General features: G+C 38.7%; 2 protein-coding genes across 10 annotated transcripts in view; both read left to right on the plus strand.

The window, feature by feature from the left end:
* AK7 (adenylate kinase 7) overlaps nt 1-8,621 on the plus strand; it is a 31,493-nt gene extending 22,872 nt beyond the window's left edge. The window contains exons 16-18 of one of the 3 annotated variants that reach the window (XM_064460717.1): nt 1,401-1,621; nt 3,944-4,102; nt 8,139-8,621. In XM_064460717.1, coding sequence (XP_064316787.1) covers nt 1,401-1,621; nt 3,944-4,102; nt 8,139-8,621 — 863 coding nt within the window. Of the gene's footprint in view, nt 1-1,400; nt 1,622-3,943; nt 4,108-5,881; nt 6,064-8,138 lie in introns of those variants that run through there. The other 2 variants (XM_064460718.1, XM_064460720.1) reach the window with 2 other exon arrangements.
* Nucleotides 8,622-8,624: 3 nt separating this feature from the next.
* Nucleotides 8,625-24,028, plus strand: part of PAPOLA (poly(A) polymerase alpha) — a 46,432-nt gene continuing 31,028 nt past the window's right edge. For all 7 annotated transcript variants that reach the window (XM_064460721.1, XM_064460724.1, XM_064460723.1 and 4 more), the window contains exons 1-5: nt 8,625-8,753; nt 19,157-19,327; nt 19,964-20,030; nt 21,462-21,543; nt 22,116-22,225. In XM_064460721.1, the coding sequence (XP_064316791.1) occupies nt 8,746-8,753; nt 19,157-19,327; nt 19,964-20,030; nt 21,462-21,543; nt 22,116-22,225 (438 nt within the window). In that variant the 5' untranslated portion in view covers nt 8,625-8,745. The remainder of the gene's footprint in view (nt 8,754-19,156; nt 19,328-19,963; nt 20,031-21,461; nt 21,544-22,115; nt 22,226-24,028) is intronic.

The raw sequence follows: 24,028 nt of genomic DNA on the forward strand, positions 1-24,028 counted from the left end.
AAACCACAAACAAACTCTTGGAATAATGGTGTTAGTATTGGACAGCTATCTTCTGTCTAAATACGTGATTAGAAAGAAATGGGAAGTGTGCTTTGCCAATGGCTTTCAAAATGACTTCATAAAGCAGAGGACTGTGGAGTAGGGACTACTGGATTCTCCTCTAAATTCTGTATGCTGGTTGTTCTGGTTTTTCCACTTCCTCTGCTTGCTCTCCTTACCCATTTCTGTGCCTTTACGTCTCCAGTCCCTTACCACTGAACAAGCCCTCTATCTCTGTATCCTCTGGATACCTGAAATACCTGCTTTTCCTCTTTTCCATGTATCTTTTCTGCCAGGTGCCTCCTCACGCTGAATGGACACAGAGCCCAGAAAACCCTGAAGGCAGTCCCCATTTTTCCATGTTTTTCCTTTTCCTTCTTTTTTTTGCAAGTGTAATGTGAAAGTAGCCTCCAGCAGTTAAAAGGGGCAAGGAATGAAATGAAAGAGGCGGCCTTGCTTAGTCTCTGTGCTCCTACATGAAGCTACAGATTTGTTTTGTAGACATATTTGAATGAACTCATTTTCAAGTTCCAAAACTTAGACAAGCTGCACCTTATAAACAGGATAGCTGTAAAAGTTATTTTAATGCACTTCTCCCTCACATCATCTTAAAAACGGAAACTATTTTAGCTGAAACTGTCATCCCAAAAGCTTGGGGTTCATTACCTGGTGTGCATCTCCCAGTGTACACACAGAGTCGAGGTATTCTCCTTTATTACCTAAATTGGCAGATGTGGGTGCCGGGTACAAACCTGCACATTCTTGGTAGAAACTAACAGTTATTTATACACAAGGTATTAATCATCTAATACATATTCATTGCCATTCTGTTAAATGTTTGGTTAAAATTCTTCGCCTATTGTGTAAACGACTATGCCTGCCCACTATGATTTTTGAAACTATGACTTCCTTTACCTTTTGAGTCAGTGGGTTTCTTGAGTGGGTGGTCTTTGAGTCAGTGGTTGTGATCTCCCCCTGCAGGAATTACCTTTCCTCTAGTTTCGCTTAAACGTGGCACCACTAAATAGTCCTTCACAGACCGTTAGCAAGGCAGACTATCATTCATTTGGGGGTTTTTGTTCTAAGGCAAATATCCTATTTCATTATGACATAGTATTGTTAAGATAAAACAAGCTAAGTTAATCTTTATCAATATAAAAACCGGTGAGGAAATTTGGATGTAGAAAACTGTATTCTGTGTAGCAAAATGTTGACATTTACAAGCAACTGAAAACATCATCTTATACTTGAAAATTCAAACAGTGTGAACACCGTGTATTTTTAGCTCTTGCAGTTATTTACTGATGTCCATTAATAATTGACAAAAACCTTGCAAAGTTCTCTCTTGTATTGTTTAAAAGATGTAGCCAAATTTGAAGATCCTGAGAACAGATTTATTGTAAAAGAGATCATCAAAGAAATTGGGGAACCTCGGAATTATGGTTTGACAGATGAAGAAAAGGAGAATTTGGAACGCAAAGCAGCTGAGGAACGCCTTGTCAAAGAAGCTCAAGAAAAAGCTGAAAGAGAGCGCAAAGAAGCCAAGGAAAGGGCTGAAAGGATGGCAAATTGGGAAGAGTGGGTAGGTTAATATATATTTTTGGGAAAATGTTATTATTTATGTGTTTTAGATGGCTTCCAGCAATCTGTTATGTAAAAACACTTGGAAAGTGTGGCACAAATTCTCTAGTTCCTTATATCATATTTTAGATCTGGGTTAGACTATCTTCACAGTGTATTTTGAGGCCCAGACTAAAGAATGTGGTCTCTTTTTGATTATGGAGCACAGGCTACCTGACCTCAGAGGATTTGCATGTGATGTTTTTCCCTTGTTTACTTTGCCACACCTCAGGACATTGTAGGTAAATAACCTGAAATTCTCACTATAAGAATGTTCTTGTTCACGCCCAAAGTCAGGCTATTTCACAAGAAGGCAGTCCTTCTATTATCTTAGAATCAGAGAATCACAGAATCGTTAAGGTTGGAAAAGACCCTTAAGATCATCAAGTCCAGCCGCTAACCTATCACTGCCAAGTCCACCACTAAACCATATCCTCAAGCACCACACCTACACCTCTTTTAAATACCTCCAGGGATGGAGACTCCACCACCTCCCTGGGCAGCCTGTTCCAATGTTTGACAACCCTTTCGGTGAAGAAGTTCTTCCTAATATCCAACCTAAACTTCCCCTGGTGCAGCTTGAGGCTGTTTCCTCTCGTCCTATCGCTTGTTACTAGGGAGAAGAGTCCAACCCCCGTGTTGCTACAACCTCCTTTCAGGTAGTTGTAGAGAGTGATAAGGTCTCCCCTCAGCCTCTGTTTCGCCAGACTAAACCACCCCAGCTCCCTCAGCCGTTCCTCATAAGACTTGTTCTCTAGACCCTTCACCAACTTTGTTGCCCTTCTTTGGACACGCTCCAGCACCTTGATGTCCTTCTTGTAGTGAGGGGCCCAAAGCTGAACACAGTTCAGTTCTTCTCCAGCTATTTAAAAACAGACTGATCATTCCACAGAGAAATCTTTTCTTACATTTAAATGCTTATACATATCTATGGGGAAATAATACCCTGAAATCACTCACTTTTAAAGAAGCATTTACGTGGCTTTCATGGTGGCTTGTAAATAAGTTTTATTTGTTATCTCTATGCTCATTTACAGCTTCATTCTACATTAAATAGCATTTCGTACTCTCTGTAAACTTGTCTAAAAGATTAGTAAGTGTAGTTAACACATTTTTAGCTACATTCAATCCAAAGCCATCTAACTTTCAAGACAGCAAGCTGTGCATTATTCAAAGGTAAAGTAAGTGCTTAAAATGTGTGCTTAAGTTTATCCTTTTAAATAGGCAAATGCCCAGGAAATCTGAGCAACAATTCACTTGCCCTTGAGACTGTAGATTAGCTGCTGTCTCTGCGTAGTGACCAAAGACCACTTAGAGGATTTATTCAATAGCGCTCCCAGATTGAGTGAATAAGGTAAATATCTTTTCCAGATATTGGTATATCGGTTTTATCTGAACATTGCTTTTGTGTTATGCCTTGAGTATAGAAAAGGAGTCTTCAGAGTATCATCTGCTTGCTGTATCTATACATGACTCAGTCTACTGATGAATAAAATGAGAGAAGAGAGGACAATAAAAGTGTTTCTGAGTAATCTTCTGTCTAAAACTGCTGCAAGTATGCATGCTGTTAAGTGCTATTAAATGGAAGAAAGAAAAACTCGCAGCGCTTTTATTTCCCTGTACCCCCCTACTTTTTTAATGTAATCCTTGTATTTGATTTAACCTGAATTCAATAATTAATTTAGCTGGTGTAAACAAGTGTAATTCACTGTGGGTTTAGTTTATTTAACTCTCATCTCCCTCACAAACTGACATAAATGAAATAAAACCAAACCAAAACAAAGAAACTAAACCCAAAACAAATAAACAAACAAATCCAACACAATTTACAGTTGTTTAGAGAGTCCCGGCTCTCTTCTGAGTAAAACTATTCTCCTTCCCCTCCCATTCAAAGAACCCTCAAGAAACCATCTGCACTTTCAACAGTACAAATTTTTGAAGTGATACAGTATATTCCAAACATTTTGCCAGGTATCTTCTGGAAACAAGACCACTGGAAGACTTCAGAATAAACCTCCTTTTAGGTGTCAAAGAGAGAAAAATAAAATAGTTTTACTAAGATTATTTCCGTTTTCATCATGTTCAATTCATTGTCCTCAGTGTGCCATGTGCTCAAAATTTAATCAGCAGTTCATAGTTTTTCCTGCCAAGCTGTAAGCTTTAAAATTCTGTCTACAGCTTCTAGTGCTACTTTTTTTCTCTAGGCCACCATTATGATTTAGTCAAATGCTATCCGGGAGATGTTATAAACCTTGTTCTTTATGGTTTTGTTCATTGTTTGTAGAATAAACATCTGGAGGAAGTGAAAAGACAAGAACAAGAGCTATTGGAGGCCCAGTCCATTCCCCTGCGAAACTATTTAATGAAGAATGTCATGCCAACACTTATGCGAGGGATAACTGAATGCTGTAGGATCAGGCCAGATGATCCAGTCGATTTTCTGGTAAGGTGACTACATTTTTTTCTTAAATATATTTGTAAAAGCTTAATGAAAATATTCACATAGACCCAAAGGATCATGGTTAACATAAGGACTTAAATTTTTTTTCCCCACTGTTACAAATCTGTAAGAAAAAAACCTCATCTACACAGCATGGGTGAGCATGTACTTCTTTATTTCAGTGCTGGGCACATTGGGGATAACTCCACCAAATACGGGTCCAATTTTGCATTAAAATTCACCAGTTTTTGTACACTTTTTCTGTCAAGTCACTTTTACACTTTTACATCGTTTAATATAAAAATGCATACTATGTTGGCTATTAAATTTAACCTTTACATTAATTGGTTTCTTTGATTATATAACTTAATTAATATTCATATCCCAAAATAATCATTGGTCACCTCTACTAATGTCCACTAATTGGAATTCTTGAAGGGTAAGGGGATTTCCAAGCAGCATCACTGATGCATAACAGGTTTCTGCGGCAAGTGTCCTTGGTTTCAGAAGACTTAACAATATAATAACTAACAAATACAGTTCCTAGAGTTACAGGATTCAAACGAAACTCCACTATTAAATTCTTCATTGTTTCATCCAGTTTCTATTAGTTTCTTAATACAAAACAGTAACTATCTAGTGAGGTCTCTGTGGTTACAAGTTTTAAAGCACACAATATTTTAATATTAGATTTCTACTATAATAAAATTTGTCGATTTTTTGCAACACCACTGTCATGCTAACAGTTAATTAACGCATAGTATCTGCAATTCTGGTGAGAAGTAATTATTGTGAAAACTAAAAACCCAGCTACTACTCTTCATGGGATCCATTGATACTGTGTATCAAGTAAGGGCATAATCCAGCTTTGCTAAACAGTAACGGGACAAGAATCACTACCAGAATCTGTTTCTTTTCGGTGAGCGCGCTCTGCCCGCCTTGCATGCCCTGCCGATCCTGCTGTGGCGTAGATGCCTGCAGGAAGGGCAACATCGCTCTCCATCCTGCTTACACCCCTCTAGGCAGAACAGAACAGTTACTGTCATGATGAATGAAAGCTCTTCAGTAATTCCCTTCACAATACACAGGTAAATTAATTAAGTAAATCCTATAAGGCGTTCATAGAATAATTCTGGTTGCAAAAGACCTACTTCTACTTTTGGCTGAAAGCAGGGTCAGCGTTGCTTTTGGACAAGAATTCAGATGGTGTAAGGTTTTTGCTGTACTGATGTTCTTCCTGCACATCCTAAGAAAGTTATTAACAAGCTATCACTGTTTTAATGAAAAGAAACATTTTATTAACCAAGCAAAAGCTTAAAATTAAAGCATCAGTGTTGTGTGCCAGTTTGGGCACCAAGGAATGTTTAATTGTTGTAACCTTTTTTGCTTACTGATGAGGTACAACTACCTGTAGCTGTATGAACATGAGATCTTCCCTACTAATTTTTGAAGATCTGTACTATCTACTGTTCTGGGCCCAGAAGCCAGGCCCTAGGGTACTCCCCGGGATTTTCCATGGAGTGCCAAATACTGTCGTAAATGGCTCACTTCCTCCTCTGCCCATGATAGAGGCATCGTGACTGCTATGGAGGGAGAATGAGGTGGATGGTATTTTGGATGGTGTTTCTGGGGAACAGGTTTCTCTGACATGTCTGCCAGAAAGTAATACTTTCTGTGATTTGGTTTAAAGCAATGTTATCCACTGTATTTTTTTCATTTTGCGTAAACTTTAAAATTGGAGACTTGAAAATACGTGTAACTTTGAAACTCTTCTTTTTATAGGCAGAATATCTCTTCAGGAACAGTCCTGATATCGAATGAGATAAACATTAAATACTAACAGCTGTTGAAATTGTGAAGCAGAAAGGAAGAACATTCCTAATGCATTTTAAATAAAAATAGTTTCTGAAATGATTTTTGTTTAGGCTTATTATGTAATCTAAATTTTTATTTCTTATACTTTATTACTTTGTTGTATTGGGTTTTTAATGTTCCTTCTACAAAAGTACATTTATTGCCCATACTGATTAATACATTTGCGCATCTGTATTTCCTATGTCTATGTGAAACTGTGAACCACAGGAATCTCTTCTTTCCAAAACTTTCTTCCTGGAGTTTTTTCAGTTACACATTCTGTTTAAGCAATAGATTCTTGTCCTGATCCATAGCAGGAGTAGGCAGGTAGCCTGAGAAGAATATTTCTTAAAAATAAATAAAAAAAGAAGGTGGGGATTTTCACTGAAAATGGAAATAAATAGAAGCAGCAAGCTCTCTTATCTCCCTTCCCAGCTACCAAGAGGCAAAAAGGTCACACAACATAGCAGCGTTGTGCTGCACTGAAGAGTGACTGAATAGACAGTTTCCCAGCATAGGTATGTCGTAAAACCTGGGGTTTTATCTCATATCAAACAAATGGGTGTAGTTCTTACTTAATTCTCTTCATCATTCAGTATTTGATACATCTTTTTTATAGATTCTTGGAGAATCTAGGTGTAAAATGTGTTCGTCTGATTCGTGTCAATATGGAACAATGCTAGAGTCACACGGTGAAGTGTGACCCTCTAGCATTTGACCGTTCTGTTTGTGCTTGTGTAACGGAGAGGCCGTTCAGTGTTCAATTGAATTGTTAACTGTCTTAATGGTTGGGATGTTGATTGACAATTTGTGTAGTTAATTGTTAAGAAAGAATTTTAGTTAGGAGTAGAAACTAACATCTGAGAATTTTAACAAGATAATAAATAATGCTTAGGCCAGACAAGATGGCATTAGCAATGAATGCTTCACTGTCAAGAGGCCTCCTAAAAGGATACAACTCAGTAACTTCAAGGACTAACAGTGGAAACATCTTGCTACAAAGGAGAGAAAGAAGATAAGGGAAGGCCACAAATCAGCCAGCAGTGATAACAGGGAACTTCTTGGCTCAGGAGGCGCTGAAGCATGAAAACTGGGGGAAAGGTAATTCCGGCAGGGGGAGATTGCGACCACCGACCCAATTCAGGACCAAAAAGACTTGCCCCCCCACACCTGTAAAGAGCATGCGTGCTCATCTACATGGCAAGCGTGGCTAATTTAAATACGGCTGACCAACGGCAAGTGGAATGCTTATCACTGACCAAAGAGTGTAAACTTAGGCGTGTTTTTACTAATTGTTATTAATTAAGTAACTGAATATAAACCCTGTAGTATCGTATGACGGTATGCACGTTAGGCGGAAGGATCCCCCGTGCATCCAGCGCTGCTTGCTTGTCTCTATTCAATAAATTGTATACTTTGATTAAAATTCCTTTGAAGGCTAAATTAATCATAACACTAGGCTTTCCAGGATGCGGCTGTCATTCCTTCTTTACTGACTTCATATACCTCTCACAGAAACTGTCAATCTCTCTGCTGACTGAGCAGAAACTGATGGCATATTTGGTGTAAAACAAACACAGGATTTTGTCAAAATAGAAAGCAGGGACTGTTTGGGAGAAGGGGAAAAATAAAGGAAGAACTGAAACAATGGTGATGTAGAAACATTTTACATTTATTTTATCTATTAGTTTTAGTATCATAATTTTAGTTGCATTATTCAGATATGGTATTATTCAGATATACCAACGTTCTTATTCAGATGTATTAATACTTGTTACAGAGAAACAGTCTTATTTCATCTGTTCTCACAGTCACACGGCCAAGTCAGTGATGGTAGGCAGGAATAAGAGTTCAGAACCATCATCTCCTCCTCTAAAGAACAGATTTCTTGGGGGTCTAAATTTCCTATATGCTGCCAGTCCAAGTTACCATTTATCATGTGAAGCAGCTGAAGATGAAATAATTGGTAATTTTAGAGAAATTTTTAGTTTGAGAGTCTTGTATTTCAAAGTAAAGATGAAAATAGGATTAAAAAAGGAGACATAAAACAGGCTTGGGTTGGGTTTTTTTTTGTGTAGAGCTGCTGTAACATTTACTTTTCTAAGAATAAAGTTTTGAGGTGACCTGTAGAGTGTGATTTTTTTTCTAATTTTAAATTCTCTGCAATGTGTGCACTCTATTACAGGCAGAGCACTCAACAACAGTTATTAGGAAAGGATCTCTTTGCGCTGGTGTGCGTACAGAAGAAAACAAGCCGGACGCCGGCAGGCACGAGCTCGACTCGGCGCTCTCCCTCCCAACCCCGCGCTGCCGAGCCCGCCCCGCGCGCACGCGCCGCCCAGCAGCCGTTAGCGCTTTGTTTTCAAACGCCGCCCCGCCCCCCCGCCGGAACTACAGCTCCCAGGATGCCGTTCGGCCTCGCTGTCGCCTGAGCGTGCGCGGGCGAGCCAGCGCGCGCGGCGTGCGGGGGCGGCCGCGGCGCTGCGTCAGGCCTCCCCCGGGCCGGAAGGTTGCTGTGGTAGCGCCCGGGCGCCATGTTAGAAGGCCGGAGGGGAAGAGGAAAGTGAAGCGGCGGCGGCTGGGCCTAGCGAGTGGCTTCCTCCTCCCTCCAGAGCCTGGCCCCGGCCCTGCCATGGTCGCGGTTCCCGCTTCCTGGCGGGGCGAGTGAGAGGTCCGGAGGCGGTAGTGGTGGGGGAGGACGAAGAAGCGGAGGCGGAAGGAGAAGGGGACGACGCGGTGGTGGTGGCGGCGGCGGCGGCGGCGGAGGAGGAGGAGGAGGGGCCGGAGAGACGATGCCGTTGTAAGTTGGAAAGCTGTGGGGTGGCTGAAAGGCCTATGTTCTGCCAGCGCTCCCCCGGCGGCGCCCTGAGCTACTCCCCGCGCCCGCCCGCCCGGCCGGGCCCTTCCTGCCGGCTCTCGCCCTCCCCCGCCAGCCCCGGGCCCTTCCGGTGCCGCAGTGTGAGGGGCTGCGGGTCCTCAGCCTGCCAGCAGCTGGCGGCTGCTGCTTCCTTGTGTTTCCCCCCCCCCCCCCCCCCCCCCGACCCTCGCGAGTCCCGAAGGAGGTGCTGATGTGGCTTTTACGTTGATGTTGTCGTAGCCTTCTCCCTGGCGGTCTCGCGGCGGCGGATGGCTGCGGCGGGCCGCTCGGGCCGGCCGTTGGGCCAGGCCGCGCCGAGCGGCGCCGTGCCGCCTGTCGTCCTGCTCTCGCTCCTCGCCCCTGAGAGCCCCAACAGAGCCTCTTCTCCCGCAGCGGGCGCGGGGTTTGTTGCCTCCGGGGGCAGGAGGGGCCCAGGCGCCGGTTCGAACCGGCGGCTGGAGCTGCGCTCGCCGTCCTTGCGGAGTTCCCCCGGGCTCGGTGGCTCCGGGGCGCGGAGGGGAGCTCGCTGCCGGCCCCTGCAGGCAGCGCTGCCCGGCCGGCACCAGCGGGCGGCCGCCCGCCCCTCGCCCTCCCTTGTCCCCGCCGGGAGGGGAGGCCGGCGGCCCTGCTCCCGGGAAGGGTGGGCCTTGTGCGTTGGCCCTGCCCTGCTGTGACCCTGCTGGTACTCATGAGTAACGGAGTGGAGCATCACTTCATCCCAGTTTCCCTGCCGATTTCCTTCACCCAACCCCCGGCTTTTTTTTTTTTTTTTTTTTTTCTTTTCTTGGTGACGTTTTGACGGCTCCGAGAAAACACGCTACTCCTCAATTCTGTAATCCGTAATATTAATAATTTATTATCCTGTATAAATTGAGGGAACCAGCGATGGGTAGGTGGTCAAGCAGATTTTAAGACTAAGGCGTGTTTTTATGCTATATTCGTGGGTTTTTTGTTTGTGGGGTTTTTTTTTTTGCTATTGAAGGAGAAATACAAAGAATTTGGGGTTATTCACTCTTGCTTCACTACTGTTATTTGGGATTATTCACTATTGTTTTAAACATATGAACTTTAAGTAAAGAATAACCGTGCTTCCCTGTTGTGCTTGTCTTTATTCAGTCTAAAATGATGCTAAGTTAGTCGTGGGGTAGATAACACGAGACAAACTTAGCTGAAAAAGTTTATGGCAGGAAAATCATAGTGGGTGAATGTAGAAAGGAAAATGGTTATGCCGAGTAGTTTCTAATGCTTGTGTAATGGGGCTGCAATACCTTTATAGATATGTTTTGCACATGTCGTTATGGCAATGAAAAATTACCAGAAACCTGCTTTGAAGTTGGCTAGACTTTTTGGCCTCAGGAAAATGGGAGGGTGTTTATTCTTCCTGCTTTCTTCCTTAATTTATTTTGTTGTGACTACATAAATTCCAAATGCTTAATAACAACGTTTTAAAGTTTGGGCTACTTCTGTGAGTTGTAATAATAGCGATCTTCAACTTTGAGACGTTTGGAATTACTTGATGTTTTTTTTTTTAAACGTAGGTGTTTGTGCTACTCTAACTAGAAACTCTTAGCTAACATTACGTAGTGTATATTTGCACTAATATATTGCTATTTTCAGTATAAACATTACTTGGCAACTTTGCTAATAGAGAAGGTTCATTTTAGTTAGGAAAAGCAAAACGTTCTCAGATTCTGTATTTGTTCTTTCATTTCTGTGTTTGAAGTTTTGACTGAATAATACAATAATTCCAAAGTGAACATTGCAATGCAGTAATGTTAATTCTTGGGTTTATGAAGTGGTACCTCTGACTTAAGTTTAGAGGAAAAAAGAAGTGAGCTTAGGAAGTGCCTTTTCTGTATAATTCTTTCTAGTTGATGCTTTCATGTTTTCATATGATAATCTTTTTGAGTGAGAGTAGAACAACCATATATCACTCCCAAACTCTCAATATGACAAACAAAATACTTTTTTTTTTTTATATTAACCAGATTTTTCAAGACATCCTTTAAACTTAACTTTTTTTAGGGTGGTGTTTACAATTGACAGGCCTAGTCAAAGCTGGTCTTCCATACAACCAGAGATTGTCATCACTCTTTACTTGAAAAGCATTAGTTCAGAGTACTCGGGGGGTACAACATTGTTGATACTGCACTGTGGGTGTATGGCTGCCTGTTTCTCTTAGCAGTGTGGTACAAAACTATAAAAACAAGCAAATTACTTATGCACAAAGCACATCAGTAGTAAGAAAGCAAACTTGGGTTCTGCTAATGCTGGTAGCTGGCATTTGCAACAGCCTTTTAATACTTAAAGAAAATTCAGAATTTATCCTAGGAACTTATGTGACTTTTTGTTATGATTCTCGTAAATCTCTGTGAAGAGATAGCAGCTGCATAAGGGGAAACTCTTTAATTTTCAGTTGTTTAAAAAAGCTGATAAGAAACAAAGGTGGGTATTTCCCCTAGTATAAAGATATATTTTTAGTGAACTGTTAGGTACAGAATGTTGCTGTGCATTATCTGAAATGTAAGATGCTAGGGAGAAATGGAGCGTGCTAAGCTATTCATATGTTTGTTAGGGTTAGGCTTTACACCAGAAAGGCTACTGACTCAGTGAAGCAGCAGCTATTTTTATGTGAATTGATGGTGTAGTCTTTTTATGTAATCTGGGCCTTTCTGACCCTCCAAGTAAATAAAGAAATATCACCAGGAATCTGTTTCTTGTTAAGCTACTAATATCATTGAACGTAGAACTTTTTTGCTGAACTTCTGTATCTGCTGAAATCATTGCAAACAACTTTCTTTTTTTTAACCAGAAGTGGAAAAGTGCATTGAGTTCTATCTCTGAACATCTAAAAGTGCCATAAGTGCTATAAATCTTAACTATTGTTGTTATTGGTAACTTCTACCATATTAGAGTTCTGGAATGTAATTAATTTTTTTTTTTTTTAGTCTTTGTTGTAGGCAGTCAGGCTTATTTTCATTGCTGAAGTAAGACTTTAAAGTTTTCTTTCACTGAACGTTGCTTTAGACATATGCAAAGTCATTGTTTTCTTGACTTTTAATTAGCAGCTGTCAACTTGTGTGCCAGAAGTAGCATTACACTGTATTTAAAATGGCTTTTACTGATTGGGAGCAGATAAATAGTATGTTTCTGAACAGAGAGCGCTCAGGTTTTTATAGACCGTTATGGAAGGAATTAAATTATTTCTAACTTCGCAAAGCACAGGACCTACTTTAGGAGAATAGTTGCCTTAAAGTGATAGCTTTATTAATGAAGGATAAATCAATATAAAAATCTATACTGAGGATTAATTTGTTAGATGTAGTACAGAGGAACTGGATGGCAAGCATATGTGGTCTTGCAATAGCTTTCAGTCTTCTAATGTCACTCTAGAAAAGACTTTATACCGGTAAACATGGAGGTATGGCACAGAACTTAAACACAGTTATCTTGGGCTGAGCAGATTTTACAGCTGAGACAAATTAATCTCTTACAGTCAAACCCTTCATGGGATTCCTAGTTCTTGGTTTGATACTTCCTGATATATCTTCTGATTCAACCTTACTGAATTTCTTAAATTGCTACCTCTGGAGTTTGTTTTGTCTCCAGAATAGCAATAAACCTGATTCTTGGTTCCAGAGCTGCCTGGAGAGTTCAGTAGAAATTTTTGTTTAAACTTGAAACTTCTTCTGAAACTGTTTTAGTAAGAATGTTGTGGATGGGTGTGTGGTCGGACATGCTGCCTTCACTATTCTTCCGTACAAACGGAAGAGCCAGAGTGAACTCAGGGCTGAGTCAAATGTTAGCAGAATGTGTATAAATATTCTTTTGCCATAGCTGAGTCTCATATTCCATAGGTCTGTTGGCTGTCATTGCTCCAATATCCATGTTCAAATCTGTTTTTAAAAACAATCTGTTTCAAAACACTAAATCTGCTTTGGGTATCTTGAACATATCATAAGGACAGCTGAAAACTTAATTCATGGTCTAAATGATCCAGCAATTTTCTGCTAGATATTAAAACTTTGTTCAGGAAGGACAGCTGGATTGTGTTAACCACGTAAAGCATATGTTCCCCAGTAACTGATTTGCACAGACTTCATCAAGATTTCCTGCCTAGATTTCTGAAATTTTGCATGGAGTGATTGCATTAGCATTAAGCCAGAAATTTTAATCTGAAATTGCTGAAGTCAGTCCTTATTGGAGGAGACTTTAAAACAAGGAAACAAAACTCCTCAAAACACTTCCTCTGAAAACTGACACAGTAGACCTTGAGCTTTGTGATTTTAGTTTCAGCTGAATGACCGGGTGGTGTGATGACCAGTATTGCTTTAGGAATGTGCCTTGGGTATCTTAGCTCAGTAAATAAGAAAGACTGAATTCTACTGAGGTAAGCGGTAGAGGCAAATAGAGAAGAGAGGCTAGTCATTGAGATTCCTTAAGTTGTGTATTTTGTCCTGGTACCTGGAGGCAAGACTGAATGACGCAGAGGTCCTGACTGAAGTTAAAGTTTGAAGTTAAAATAGTGCCAACAACCCACAGAACATTAAGACAAGTAAAAGCCTATGGTTTCTCTTGCTTCACCAGTGCTGGCCTTACTGTGCATGTCTGTCTGAACAAACTTAATCCTCAGCTGAGGTTTAGTGATATATGAGAGGGTTTATGACTTCTAGCAAAACCAAGGCTTGATGGCCAAAAGCTGGAAGGGATTTTTGCATGCGCTTGGCACATATTTAGATGACTTAGATTTTGGGTGGTTAAGGTCCGTTTCAGGGTTGATCAGAGATGAGTTTGAGACTTACATGGGAGTGAAACTGTTAGTATTTGTTGACTACTATGGCATCTGTTTTTAAAGTTTCAATTGTTTGTGTTGCCTTATTTCTGTGAAGCATCCCAATTTTCAGGAGTATGATGTTTAGATAATGTAATGCTGGTTGCAATTTTATTTTCTTTATGACAAGAAGTATGAAATACTAACTTGAATAACATGATAAAAGCACTACTAGTAGAACTGGGGTAGAATACCAGGAGTGAAGAGGAAAAAGTGCATAGAACAGGGTTTTTCAAGTGGGGTTGGGAGGAGTGTTTTTAAATGCAAAGCATGCTTGAAAAAGAAGTTTGTGACAGGATTCTTGTTTCTTCTGAGGGTGGAGAAAGGTTGCAGTGTTGTAAAAGAAAACAATAGCCCAGTACTTCAAATTTGTATCTAACTCTCAGTTATGTATGGGGCAGTAGTGCATAGGTACACCTGTATTTGCTCTAAGTCTGTTTTCAGTGTATATGCATGTGTGTTCATGCTGTAACTTAGTCTTTAAAAGATGCATTGGAAAGTTGGGGTTTTTCTTCTGTTATCTCACAATCTTCCCCCCTCTACCTTAGAACAATGTGTAGTTACTTCCATTTGAAGGATTTTAAAGGTGTACAGCTCTGGAAACAGTAAAGCCTTTCACGAGCCTTATTTGTTCTTTTTCTTCCACTTCTGCACTCTTGCAAAATTATTTTAGCTGTGGCCATGTTACCGGGGTTTGTTCTTTTTAATTCAGTAGTTACTGATAACAATATAAGAAGATATTGCCCACCAGAGCTTTGGGTTCTGAAGGAAAAGTAGCCTAGCTATACTTGCTGTCAGTTTACTACAGAGTAGAACTTTGTGTGGGTTGTTTTTTTTTTTTTTTAATATGGGGGAAAAGTATATGTGCATTTCCCTGAAAGGTGAGATTAATTCATATTTGAATATGAAATATTGGATCTTAACACTTTAGAATTAAACCACTATAGCTGTTCACCAATTTGCAGATGGTTTAAACTGTCAGCATATGCTCTTCAGAAATTCAGGTCAAACCAGAGCAACAACAATCGCATGTTAAATTTAACTCTACGTCATTTTCTGCAACTTTATATTTGTGCTATTGACAAGTTGCTCATATTCATAGCAGAGCGAGAGCAGAATCTTCACGTGTATATGTAGTTGACTAGACCCAAATAAACAGAAAAGCCCCAAGTTGTACCTTAATTTCTCTGAACATGCTTTGAGTTGAGATGTTGATAAGGTCTGCCAAATCTGCCTCTGCTGTTGTCAAGGTTTGAGTAGCTGAGATGGGACTTTCTACTGCTGTTTAATGCTCTCTGATATTTGTTAATGCTTAACTTCAGTGACTAGCAGATTTGACATACCACCCCCACCCCACCAAGGCCTTATCTTCCCTAATCCTCTCAGGCAGAAGGTCAGCACTGATGCTTACCTGTCCTTCCTCTTTGAATAAATTCGGTAAACTAAGGTATTCCAAAAGCGATATAACATGACATGTCACAGTTAAAAACTACAATGTCCAAACGCCTTTTCAAGAGGGAAGATATTGGAGTAGAGTGTGGTCTGCATGGTTTTAGGAAAAAGTAAAGATACATCTAAGAGTATTGGTCATTACTATTTTCTGGCTAAAATGTAACATGTATATACTACATCAAACTTTAAGTGTTCATTTTGTATATACAACTTTATCAGTGGTAAGTTGCTTTAGTTGAAGTTTCTTTGTTTTGTGGGAGGTAGGGGTGGGGTGAAGATATACCTTTACTTGTTTGTTTTATAGTTGCTGTCATTCAAACAAATAAACATGGATTACCCAGCACTAGTTAGTTTATTGCATCCTTAAAGGAGTTCAACAAACTTTTTTGCCAAATACCAATTTTTGCAGACATTTTAGAGGGGTGCTTCTCTGATATCTTTTGGTGTGCTACAGAAACCTCAGAACAGACTTAATTTCAGCAGGTGGAAACAGATGAGCTTAAATTTAAATTTTTAGCTGGAAATGACCTATACTTCCTTCAATACTAATATGTTAAAATGTAAGCTTTGTTTTATCTTCTGGAGTTGTAAAATCTCCTAGAAGGCAGCTGCACTGAGAATGGTTAGGTACCATCCCACTGAAAGTGTTTAAGTCCTCAACTTTCAAATGCAGGCGAAACATTTGTGTTGGAAGGTCCTGTGCTGTTGACAACATGCTCATTTCATTCTTACAGTTACAGTTTTTACAGTTACTGCTTTTATATTCATGTATTTTATTTTTGTGTAACAATTCCCAAAGATGTCTATCAGGTGATTGATTTAATAGGTTGTTGAAAGTTGTTGTTTTAATGAACAGTTTCAGATTTTATTTCGTGCCCTGTGACTGCTCAGATGGTCCTGTGGGGGTTGGAGATGATACTGGTTTGAGTCAAGCCAGCACAGTGTGCTGTGAAGACAGGCCTGCACATGGCTCTGCTAGGGTAATGCTCTAAATTAGATCAGGGAAGCAATCTGATGTTTGGGTTTTGTGTTACAATTTTGGGGGCAAGGTGAAAGATGATTTTTAAGTTATTAGTTCTTGAGTTGGTGAAGCATGACCCTCATAGATGGAAGACAGGAGGCTTAGTCAGCATTACTGACTTAGGAGTCTGCTTCTCTGAGTCTGAGTGACATTGAGTCTTCTGCAATCTAGTAACAGTCGCTGCCAGGCTGTGTTTTGTCAGCCCTTTCACTGCAGACTAATATCTATTGAATTGGATACAGTTTCTAGTTATAGATGGGTGAAAATTACAGACCAGCAGGAAATTGTTACACAAACTAAAATATTGATTGTTTTAGACTACTGCTTTAAAAACCTGTAAAAATAAACTGCAAAACCTTTAAATGAAAAACAAATCTGCCAACTGTTAATTTGAAAAAATAGAAAGGTCTGAACTACAATTTCTCCCCAACTACCTGCTTTGTGATATAAGTAAAAACACTTGTAATATCCAAGGGATGTTTATGTATTGAGACCTTTTGTTTTCTGATTACTTTTTTTAGTAGTGACTAAGTGGCTGAAGCTACTATTTGTATTGACATTCCTAAGTTTTTTTTTAAAGAGAAAAAATGTATTAGTGGCTTCCTTTGTCCTTAATTTGAATTACTGGTTTAAAGAATTCCTCTGGACAGTGCTTTTCTTTTTTTTAAAAAGTTTATATTCACACAAAGTTCTGCGGTCTATGTGATTTGTTCAGGTGCTACCAAATTTTTCATTACTTGATTAAAACCTCTTAGCTGAAGGAAGCAATGTCAAATAATGTTCCAGACATGATTATTTGGGTGTTGTTTTTTTAAATGTACAGGTTTTTAGTATTTTTTTCCTCCTTTGCTTTTTTTTTTGCTTTGCCTAGTAAGCAAAGGGACAAATGTGCTAGAACTTGCTTTGTAAGAAACTTGCGTTGTGACTGAATTCTTGATTTCAAACTGATTTAACTTGTGGAAAGTTTTTTATTAGGTCTCGCTGATTCCTTTCAATTTTAAGTTAAGGTATTCTTTTTTTGATACTCAGTCCTCATGGAAATGAGGAATGAAATCCGGAGAAGATGACAACAATGAACTATAGAAGTAGAAGCGAATTTGGGCTGTAGTTTTTCCACACATAATACGTAGTTAGTCTGAGAAATTGTTTCTTGTTTTGTATGATAGCGATAGTATGTAACCTGTAGAAACATGAAGGACTGATACTACAGCAATATACAGGGGAATGTTATGCTTGCCAAGAATGGACTTTCATATAAGCTGTCACCTTGAATTTTTGACATGGAGGATTCTGTTTTCTTTAGACTTTGGTAGTCTTCAACTTTCATAGAGATAAACTGCTGATAAAGCTCTCGCCCTAGTAGCATGACTACTTGAATAAAGGAGAGGGGAAAAAAAATTAATGCACAATCTGAATTAAAAATGTTTGTTATACAGTTGGTATTAAATAAAATGTTACTTTATACCTTTGAAAGGGAATAATCCTATGTAGAAAGACTATAACGTAAATAATGCAGATGTAATGCTTGCATAGAAGTGTTGCCTTAACTTTCAGGTAATACTTGCTTTAATTGTTGGTAAGGCTTTTTTAATAGCTGTTGATATAATAGCCAATTCCCTGAAATGTGTATTTTGGTGAGAGATTGTGATGATCTTTGTTGGCCTCCGAAAGGTTGGTTAATTAAAGTAACAAGTTCGTTTCAGAAAATAAGCTTTTCAGTATGCTTGAAAACAATTATGTCATTTTCAAAAATCATGGGTAGGGGAATAACATTAAAAATTTAGAGGAAAGTTTATATATATCAACAAAAAATAGTATTTAGTGCTGCAAGTAATCTTTTTACATACGGATTTTACTGTAGTTTTTAACCTGTAAAATATATGAGCAAGAGTAAGTGTTCTTGAGTATAAAATTTTACTATCTTAAAATATATAACTTATTCTACAATGTTTAATACATTTAGGATTTTTTAAAATGACTACCTGTTGTTGCTAGTACTAGTTCAAAAAAGTTTTGACTATGTCGGTATAGCATGAAGTGTAATCACTGAATCCAGCGACTTATATGTTACACAGGGCTGAGTTCAGTTTTGAAACACTTGGAATTACTAGCCTTAAAGCTCAAACTGTTCTGAAAATAAGGCTGAGTTTAAAATGTGAATGTCAAACATATGCCCATTATAAAAACAATGCATGGCTGTTTTTCATCCAGGATGCTCTTCTAGGAAATCTGGTATCAATTTTCATAGTATGATGATCTAGGAAAGCTGTTAGTTTCACAGTATGATGATAACTTCTGTGTTTCTGCTGAAGTTCTGCATGCTCCCCTCTCCTTTCTTGCAACGTTGAAATATGGGGGATTGACTTGAGAGTATCATCCTGGTGCTGAGGTTTGGCTCCATACCTATTTGTGTAGCTTGGAAAGCGCAAGGCAGGGGTGCTCTGAGGGCGTGTAATTGGACTGTTCACTAGTGAACTCGGTCCTTGCAGGTTTAACGCATTGTGTTAGGTTTACTTTAGGCTTACTTCCCTATTTAGAGAAATCCTTACATGAAGTAAAATGTCACGTTAAGGAAACATGAGGGGTGTGGAGAGAGCAGTGCTTCCATCCTTGGTACATGTGCTAGGCAAAGTCTAGCACACTCTAATCTTCCCCCCCACCCTCCTAATGAAGCAAGGCTGTATGTAATATTGCCAGTGAAGTCAGCTGAAAGCGAACTGTATGATGCTGTTGGGCTCAAAACATACTAAAACATCCTTCCTTATGTGAATGTTTTGTGTGTGTGAAGTCAACTGATGTAAAAGATCATGCCTTGTAGCAACTTGTAACCCTGCAATCAATATTTAGTGTTGAAGAAAGGCAATTCACTGTTGTCCTTAATAACAGATTTAACACAGATTGATCTGGTATGTAAATGCTAACAGTAGGCTTAACTTTTTATTCCCTTGGTATGTCTCTGTCTGCTACTCTGATGAGAAAAAAAAAATTAAAAGTTTTTTTGTTTTGTTTCTGTCAGTAACTTTATCTAATTGCCTTTATTAGTCCCGTTACAACCCAGGGATCACAAACACAGCAACTACAGAAGCATTATGGCATTACCTCACCTATCAGTTTAGCTGCCCCCAAGGAGTTTGACTGCATGCTTACCCAGAAATTAATCGAAACCCTAAAACCTTATGGTGTATTTGAAGAGGAAGAAGAACTGCAACGCAGGTGAGTAAACACTCAGTCTACCAGTGGTTTTCTCCTATCTTGAGATTCGCATTGTTGCCTACTGAACGCCAAGCATGTTTATGTTCTTTCAAATGCTTTCCTAAAAGCCTAGTGGAATATTAAGCTTGATGGTTGGGGTTTTCTTTTTTCCTCACCTTAAAAGGAATACCTCAGAACCCAGAAAGGAATGAAAATAGCCTTCAAATTTTGGAGGCTGGTTTGAATTTTTTTTAACCTTTGTAACTGTTGTTGTAGTGGCCCCTATGCTTTTTTCCCCTTATTAAGCTATCTAGAGTTTTTTTCTCTCAGTACTGCTCCTCATTGATCTTTTAGGTGCATGTCCTTTATGAATTAAGCTTGTATTTTGAAAGTGAGTAGAATTCCTATACCTAAAATGTGCGTAGGCCTTGCATGCTTGCATTTTTTTCTGAGTTTAAATCACTTAAATGTCCTTAAAGGAGAAAAATAGTGGGAATGTTGTAAGAGTGACTTTGTTTCAATGCATATCTATAACAAGATCTCTAATTAGATCTGCAGTGTTACTGTAGTTGACTAACTACGTAATGATGATCAGGGTCTTAAATACTACTAGCGTGGTCTGAGTCATGACCTGTCATTCTGCTGTTTTATCAATAGGATTCTAATTTTGGGAAAACTAAATAACCTGGTAAAAGAGTGGATACGGGAAATCAGTGAAAGCAAGGTATGGATGTATTTTACATGGAACTCGTCATACGAAGGCTGCTGTAGGAAGATAATTCCAAAACATGTTCCCAGTCTAAACAGGGTGAATCTGAGATTTGGGGATCAGATTGGAAAAACAAATTCCACCTATGTGTAGCTTCTTTTGTTTCCAGGTAGCATTACCCCTTCAAAGTAGAACCTTGTCAAAGAAAGAAACTGATAAATATTACAACTGCCATGACTTTTTCCTGTAGTAATTTGCAGTTGTTCCCTCTTCTCCCTAGGTAGAAATATAGCTTGACTTTTTGTCAAAAATATATGTATAGTACTATGTTAATTGTATGCTTAGATTGTTTGGCTTTGTGAACCAGTGCTAGATCTTAAAATGGACTTCTTGCAGCTTTATGAACTGTGCTCTCTTTCTTCAATGTCAGTCCTGTAATGTTACTTTTGAAGACTCTAATAATGACAGTAGTATTTTTGCTGTTATAATCCTGCTCCTCACATCCCTACATACACCTTATTTGAATTATTATAGGCTTGCAAAAATGTAAAGATGGAAGTTTGGTGGGTTTTTTTAGGGGTAAAAACCTGATATTTCAAGCTATTTTGCTTTGAGTATATTTAGGGGATTAGTTATTCTCCACACTTCTCTTACAAAATGGGAATTTATACATGAACAAGATTATGTGGGGGACACACATGACCCTCCTATATATGTGTTACTCTATTTTGTTTTCAAGGATCATCTTGATTGGTGTAAGATTGGTAACTACTTAAATTCATCCAATATGTATTGCAAAATAATTAATTTTTGATTTGTTGATATCTTTTGCTCCGTGGCCATTAATGTCAGGCTTCAGATTGAAACATTGCAACCTGCTGTGAAAGGGTAATTGTCTTTGCCCACAGTACTACGGATGCAAGAAATTTTTTGAAGATAAAAATCTAGGAACTTTATGTGTGCCTGAACACTTTTAACATAAAGGCTTGGTTTTGGGAGAGGTGTTTATTTAAAGAATGTCATATGGGTGTCTCTGAAAGTAATTTAATAAACACTAATACTGTAAATAGTATTTTTCAGTTGCTCTAAATTGGAATCCATCATCAATTTCTAAGTCAGTCTAAAATGGCTGAGTACTTAGTAAAATGTGTTTAATGTCCATGTATTTTAAAGATGTTCTACACTTCAGGTGCAACTGCTGGAACAATTACTGTGTTTGAAGTGGTAATGTAGTTGAAATGTTACAAATAGTTATCAAGTTACCAATAGTTACCAAACATACCTCCATCTTTTTTGTAAATACTAAGATCACTATTTCAGTAGTAACTGTGCCTTAAAAAAAACCCATACATTTTGTGGAATAGTCTTCCTTTTGCTTAAAAAGAAATTGTGTGTGGTGTTATAACTTGTTAAGGTAAAATAACCAATTTTATGTGCTTCATTTAGAATCTTCCACAGTCTGTGATAGAAAATGTTGGAGGAAAAATTTTTACATTTGGATCCTATAGATTAGGAGTTCATACAAAAGGTAATATTTACTTTTATTATAAAAAACTCATATGCTTGAGCTAATGACGTATCTGTAAATGTCACACTTAAGTAACAAAAACTTGCTGTCTTTTGAGGTGGTGCTAGATTTTTTTATTGTCTGCCATCTCCAGTTTTCATTTGAAATGAAAGAAATACATTCCTATATTATGTTCTTGTCATGGGTTGGGAAACAGACAAAAACATATGAAATTACAACTTCCTCTATTTTGAAATATACTTAGCTTCTCATGGTTTGTTCTTTGAAAATGACTACAGATGTTCCACAATTGAAAGAAGAATGTATGTATGTATTCAGTACGCTTAATGGCCATGAACATTTTATTGGTTGGTTTTGGGTTGGTTTTTTTGTTGTGGGTTTTTGGTTTTATTGTGGGTTGTTGGTTTTTTTTATATTCTAAATTTTCACTTTGGTTTGACTTAGTATTCCCAAAGAAAAGCCATTCTACAGGAAAAGAAACTAAATTTTCCCATTTGGTTTAAAAAAAATTTCTGGCTGTTAGTGTAATTTCATGTGTATGAAGTGTAACTTGTGCTAATAAACAATTTCAGGTGCTGATATTGATGCCCTGTGTGTTGCACCAAGACATGTTGAAAGAAGTGATTTTTTCACATCATTTTATGAAAAACTGAAACAACAAGAAGAAGTAAAAGATCTGAGGGTATGTGAACTGCCTGAATAGAGCTAGCTGAAGTGATGATGCTGAAAAGTTAATAGTGAAAGATGGTGCATTAGTAAAGTTATATTTACTTAATTTTATTAGGCTTTGCTGCAGGTTAACTAAAAATCCACTGTGAGCCTTATCACCATACTTGAAATAGAGATTCTTCCAAATCTTCTCTGTTCCCACTTACTAGAGGCACTCGCTTAAAAAGCTGGATGGCAGAATGATCTCCTAGTATGTGTTAGTACTGCAAATTTTCTGCTTGCTCTCTAGGAACAGGCAGATGCAAGTGCTTGGTCCTGATCCATTTCAAGTTAACTTGCATGTTTTTAATGAAGGTTTTAAGTAGGTTGTTATGCAGGTGTGTTTATAATTTCATGCTTATATAAACAATTACAGTGGTTGATATTAACTAAACCTTCTGTATTGGCTCTCCACTGTGCATTTGAAAATGGAGGTTACATTTTTAGTGTGTCTTATTATTAGAAGCTCATGCAAGACTTTTAGCATGTAAAGATGAACATTTCCCTTGTAGGAATGGAAGATGCACTGGTATACGGTATTTTGTTTCTAGTCTACCTAAATGACAAGCTTCCCTAGATCAACTGGTGGGAGCTTTAATCTTCTCAGTACTGGCTCAGAGTGTTTTCTCCACTGCAATTCTTTCTTTTTAGATTAAGGTAGTTGCTGGCAAGTATTAACATTTATTTGGTTTAGTCCTGCTCCCATAAAATAAATGGGACTCTGTCTGCAGCATTCTTTCACTCTGTGCATCCCATAGTTGGTAACTACCAGGGCAGTGCAAACATCTGGTGCTAATACTGTATGCACTGAAACAACTGTTTTGAATGCTTCACTTTTAGAATGCTTTTAGTAATCTTTAAACCTACATGCTATAATTAAGAGGATTCTGATTTTCAGATTTCCAATTAACTTTGTTATGCTCTATCTATAACCTCAAGATAATGTAGTTGATTTAGCAGCGAGGTAGATCATGTACGCTCTTCAGCATAGCTCTGCAGTGATGCAAATAACCTTTAGGTCAGGGTGTCATAAAACTTTTCAATCGTTCCAGCTAGGTCTATGTATGTCTACATCTTCAGGGAACCTTATACTTTCTTAGTGGCTGCATTAGAGAGTCTGAGAGAATTGTGAACGTAATATTTTACTTAGGATTCATCCTGCCAACCAGTAACATTAAGGTAACCTTAATGAAGGTTAAGTTCATAAAATAGTGTCCTCTCCTCCTCTTGTTAAGAACTGGAACACTTAGAACTGTTTAGCCTCTGGCAGTACCTAACGTTTCTTCTTTGGAAGTATGCAGCGTTCTTTGTTTTACAAAAGCAGTGCCCTGCAGATCTGCATTTAGTTCAGGTGCTCAGTTCAGGAAGGTGGTATTCTTAGCTGATTGCAGAGTAGACGCAAAGTTCCATAGTTTCATCACAGATACTGTTTGTTGAAATACCTTATTAATGACCACGTTTAGAAAAGATGCACGAGCTCTGGAGACTGATAGCCTGCAGCTGGTTTAGGTGAAGTCAGACTGCATAGTCACACAGTTGTCATTTCTCAAAGTACTGAGTGCAGAAACAATAGAAGTAAGAGGCCTCTTACAGTAAGAACCTCCATAGGTTGGCCGTAGAATACTTAGAGATGCTATGAGGAGTAAAAGGTGCTTGATCATCTCCTACATGAGAAAGAGTTGGACCTTAAGGTAACATCATCAAGTGGGTTGGTGTGAGTTTGAGTTATAATTAACATCTAGACAGTTGTAGCACATAGTAGATAGGTGCTTATTGT

Source organism: Phalacrocorax carbo, chromosome 9 (genome assembly GCF_963921805.1).
Source record: "Phalacrocorax carbo chromosome 9, bPhaCar2.1, whole genome shotgun sequence".
Taxonomy (NCBI): domain Eukaryota; kingdom Metazoa; phylum Chordata; class Aves; order Suliformes; family Phalacrocoracidae; genus Phalacrocorax; species Phalacrocorax carbo.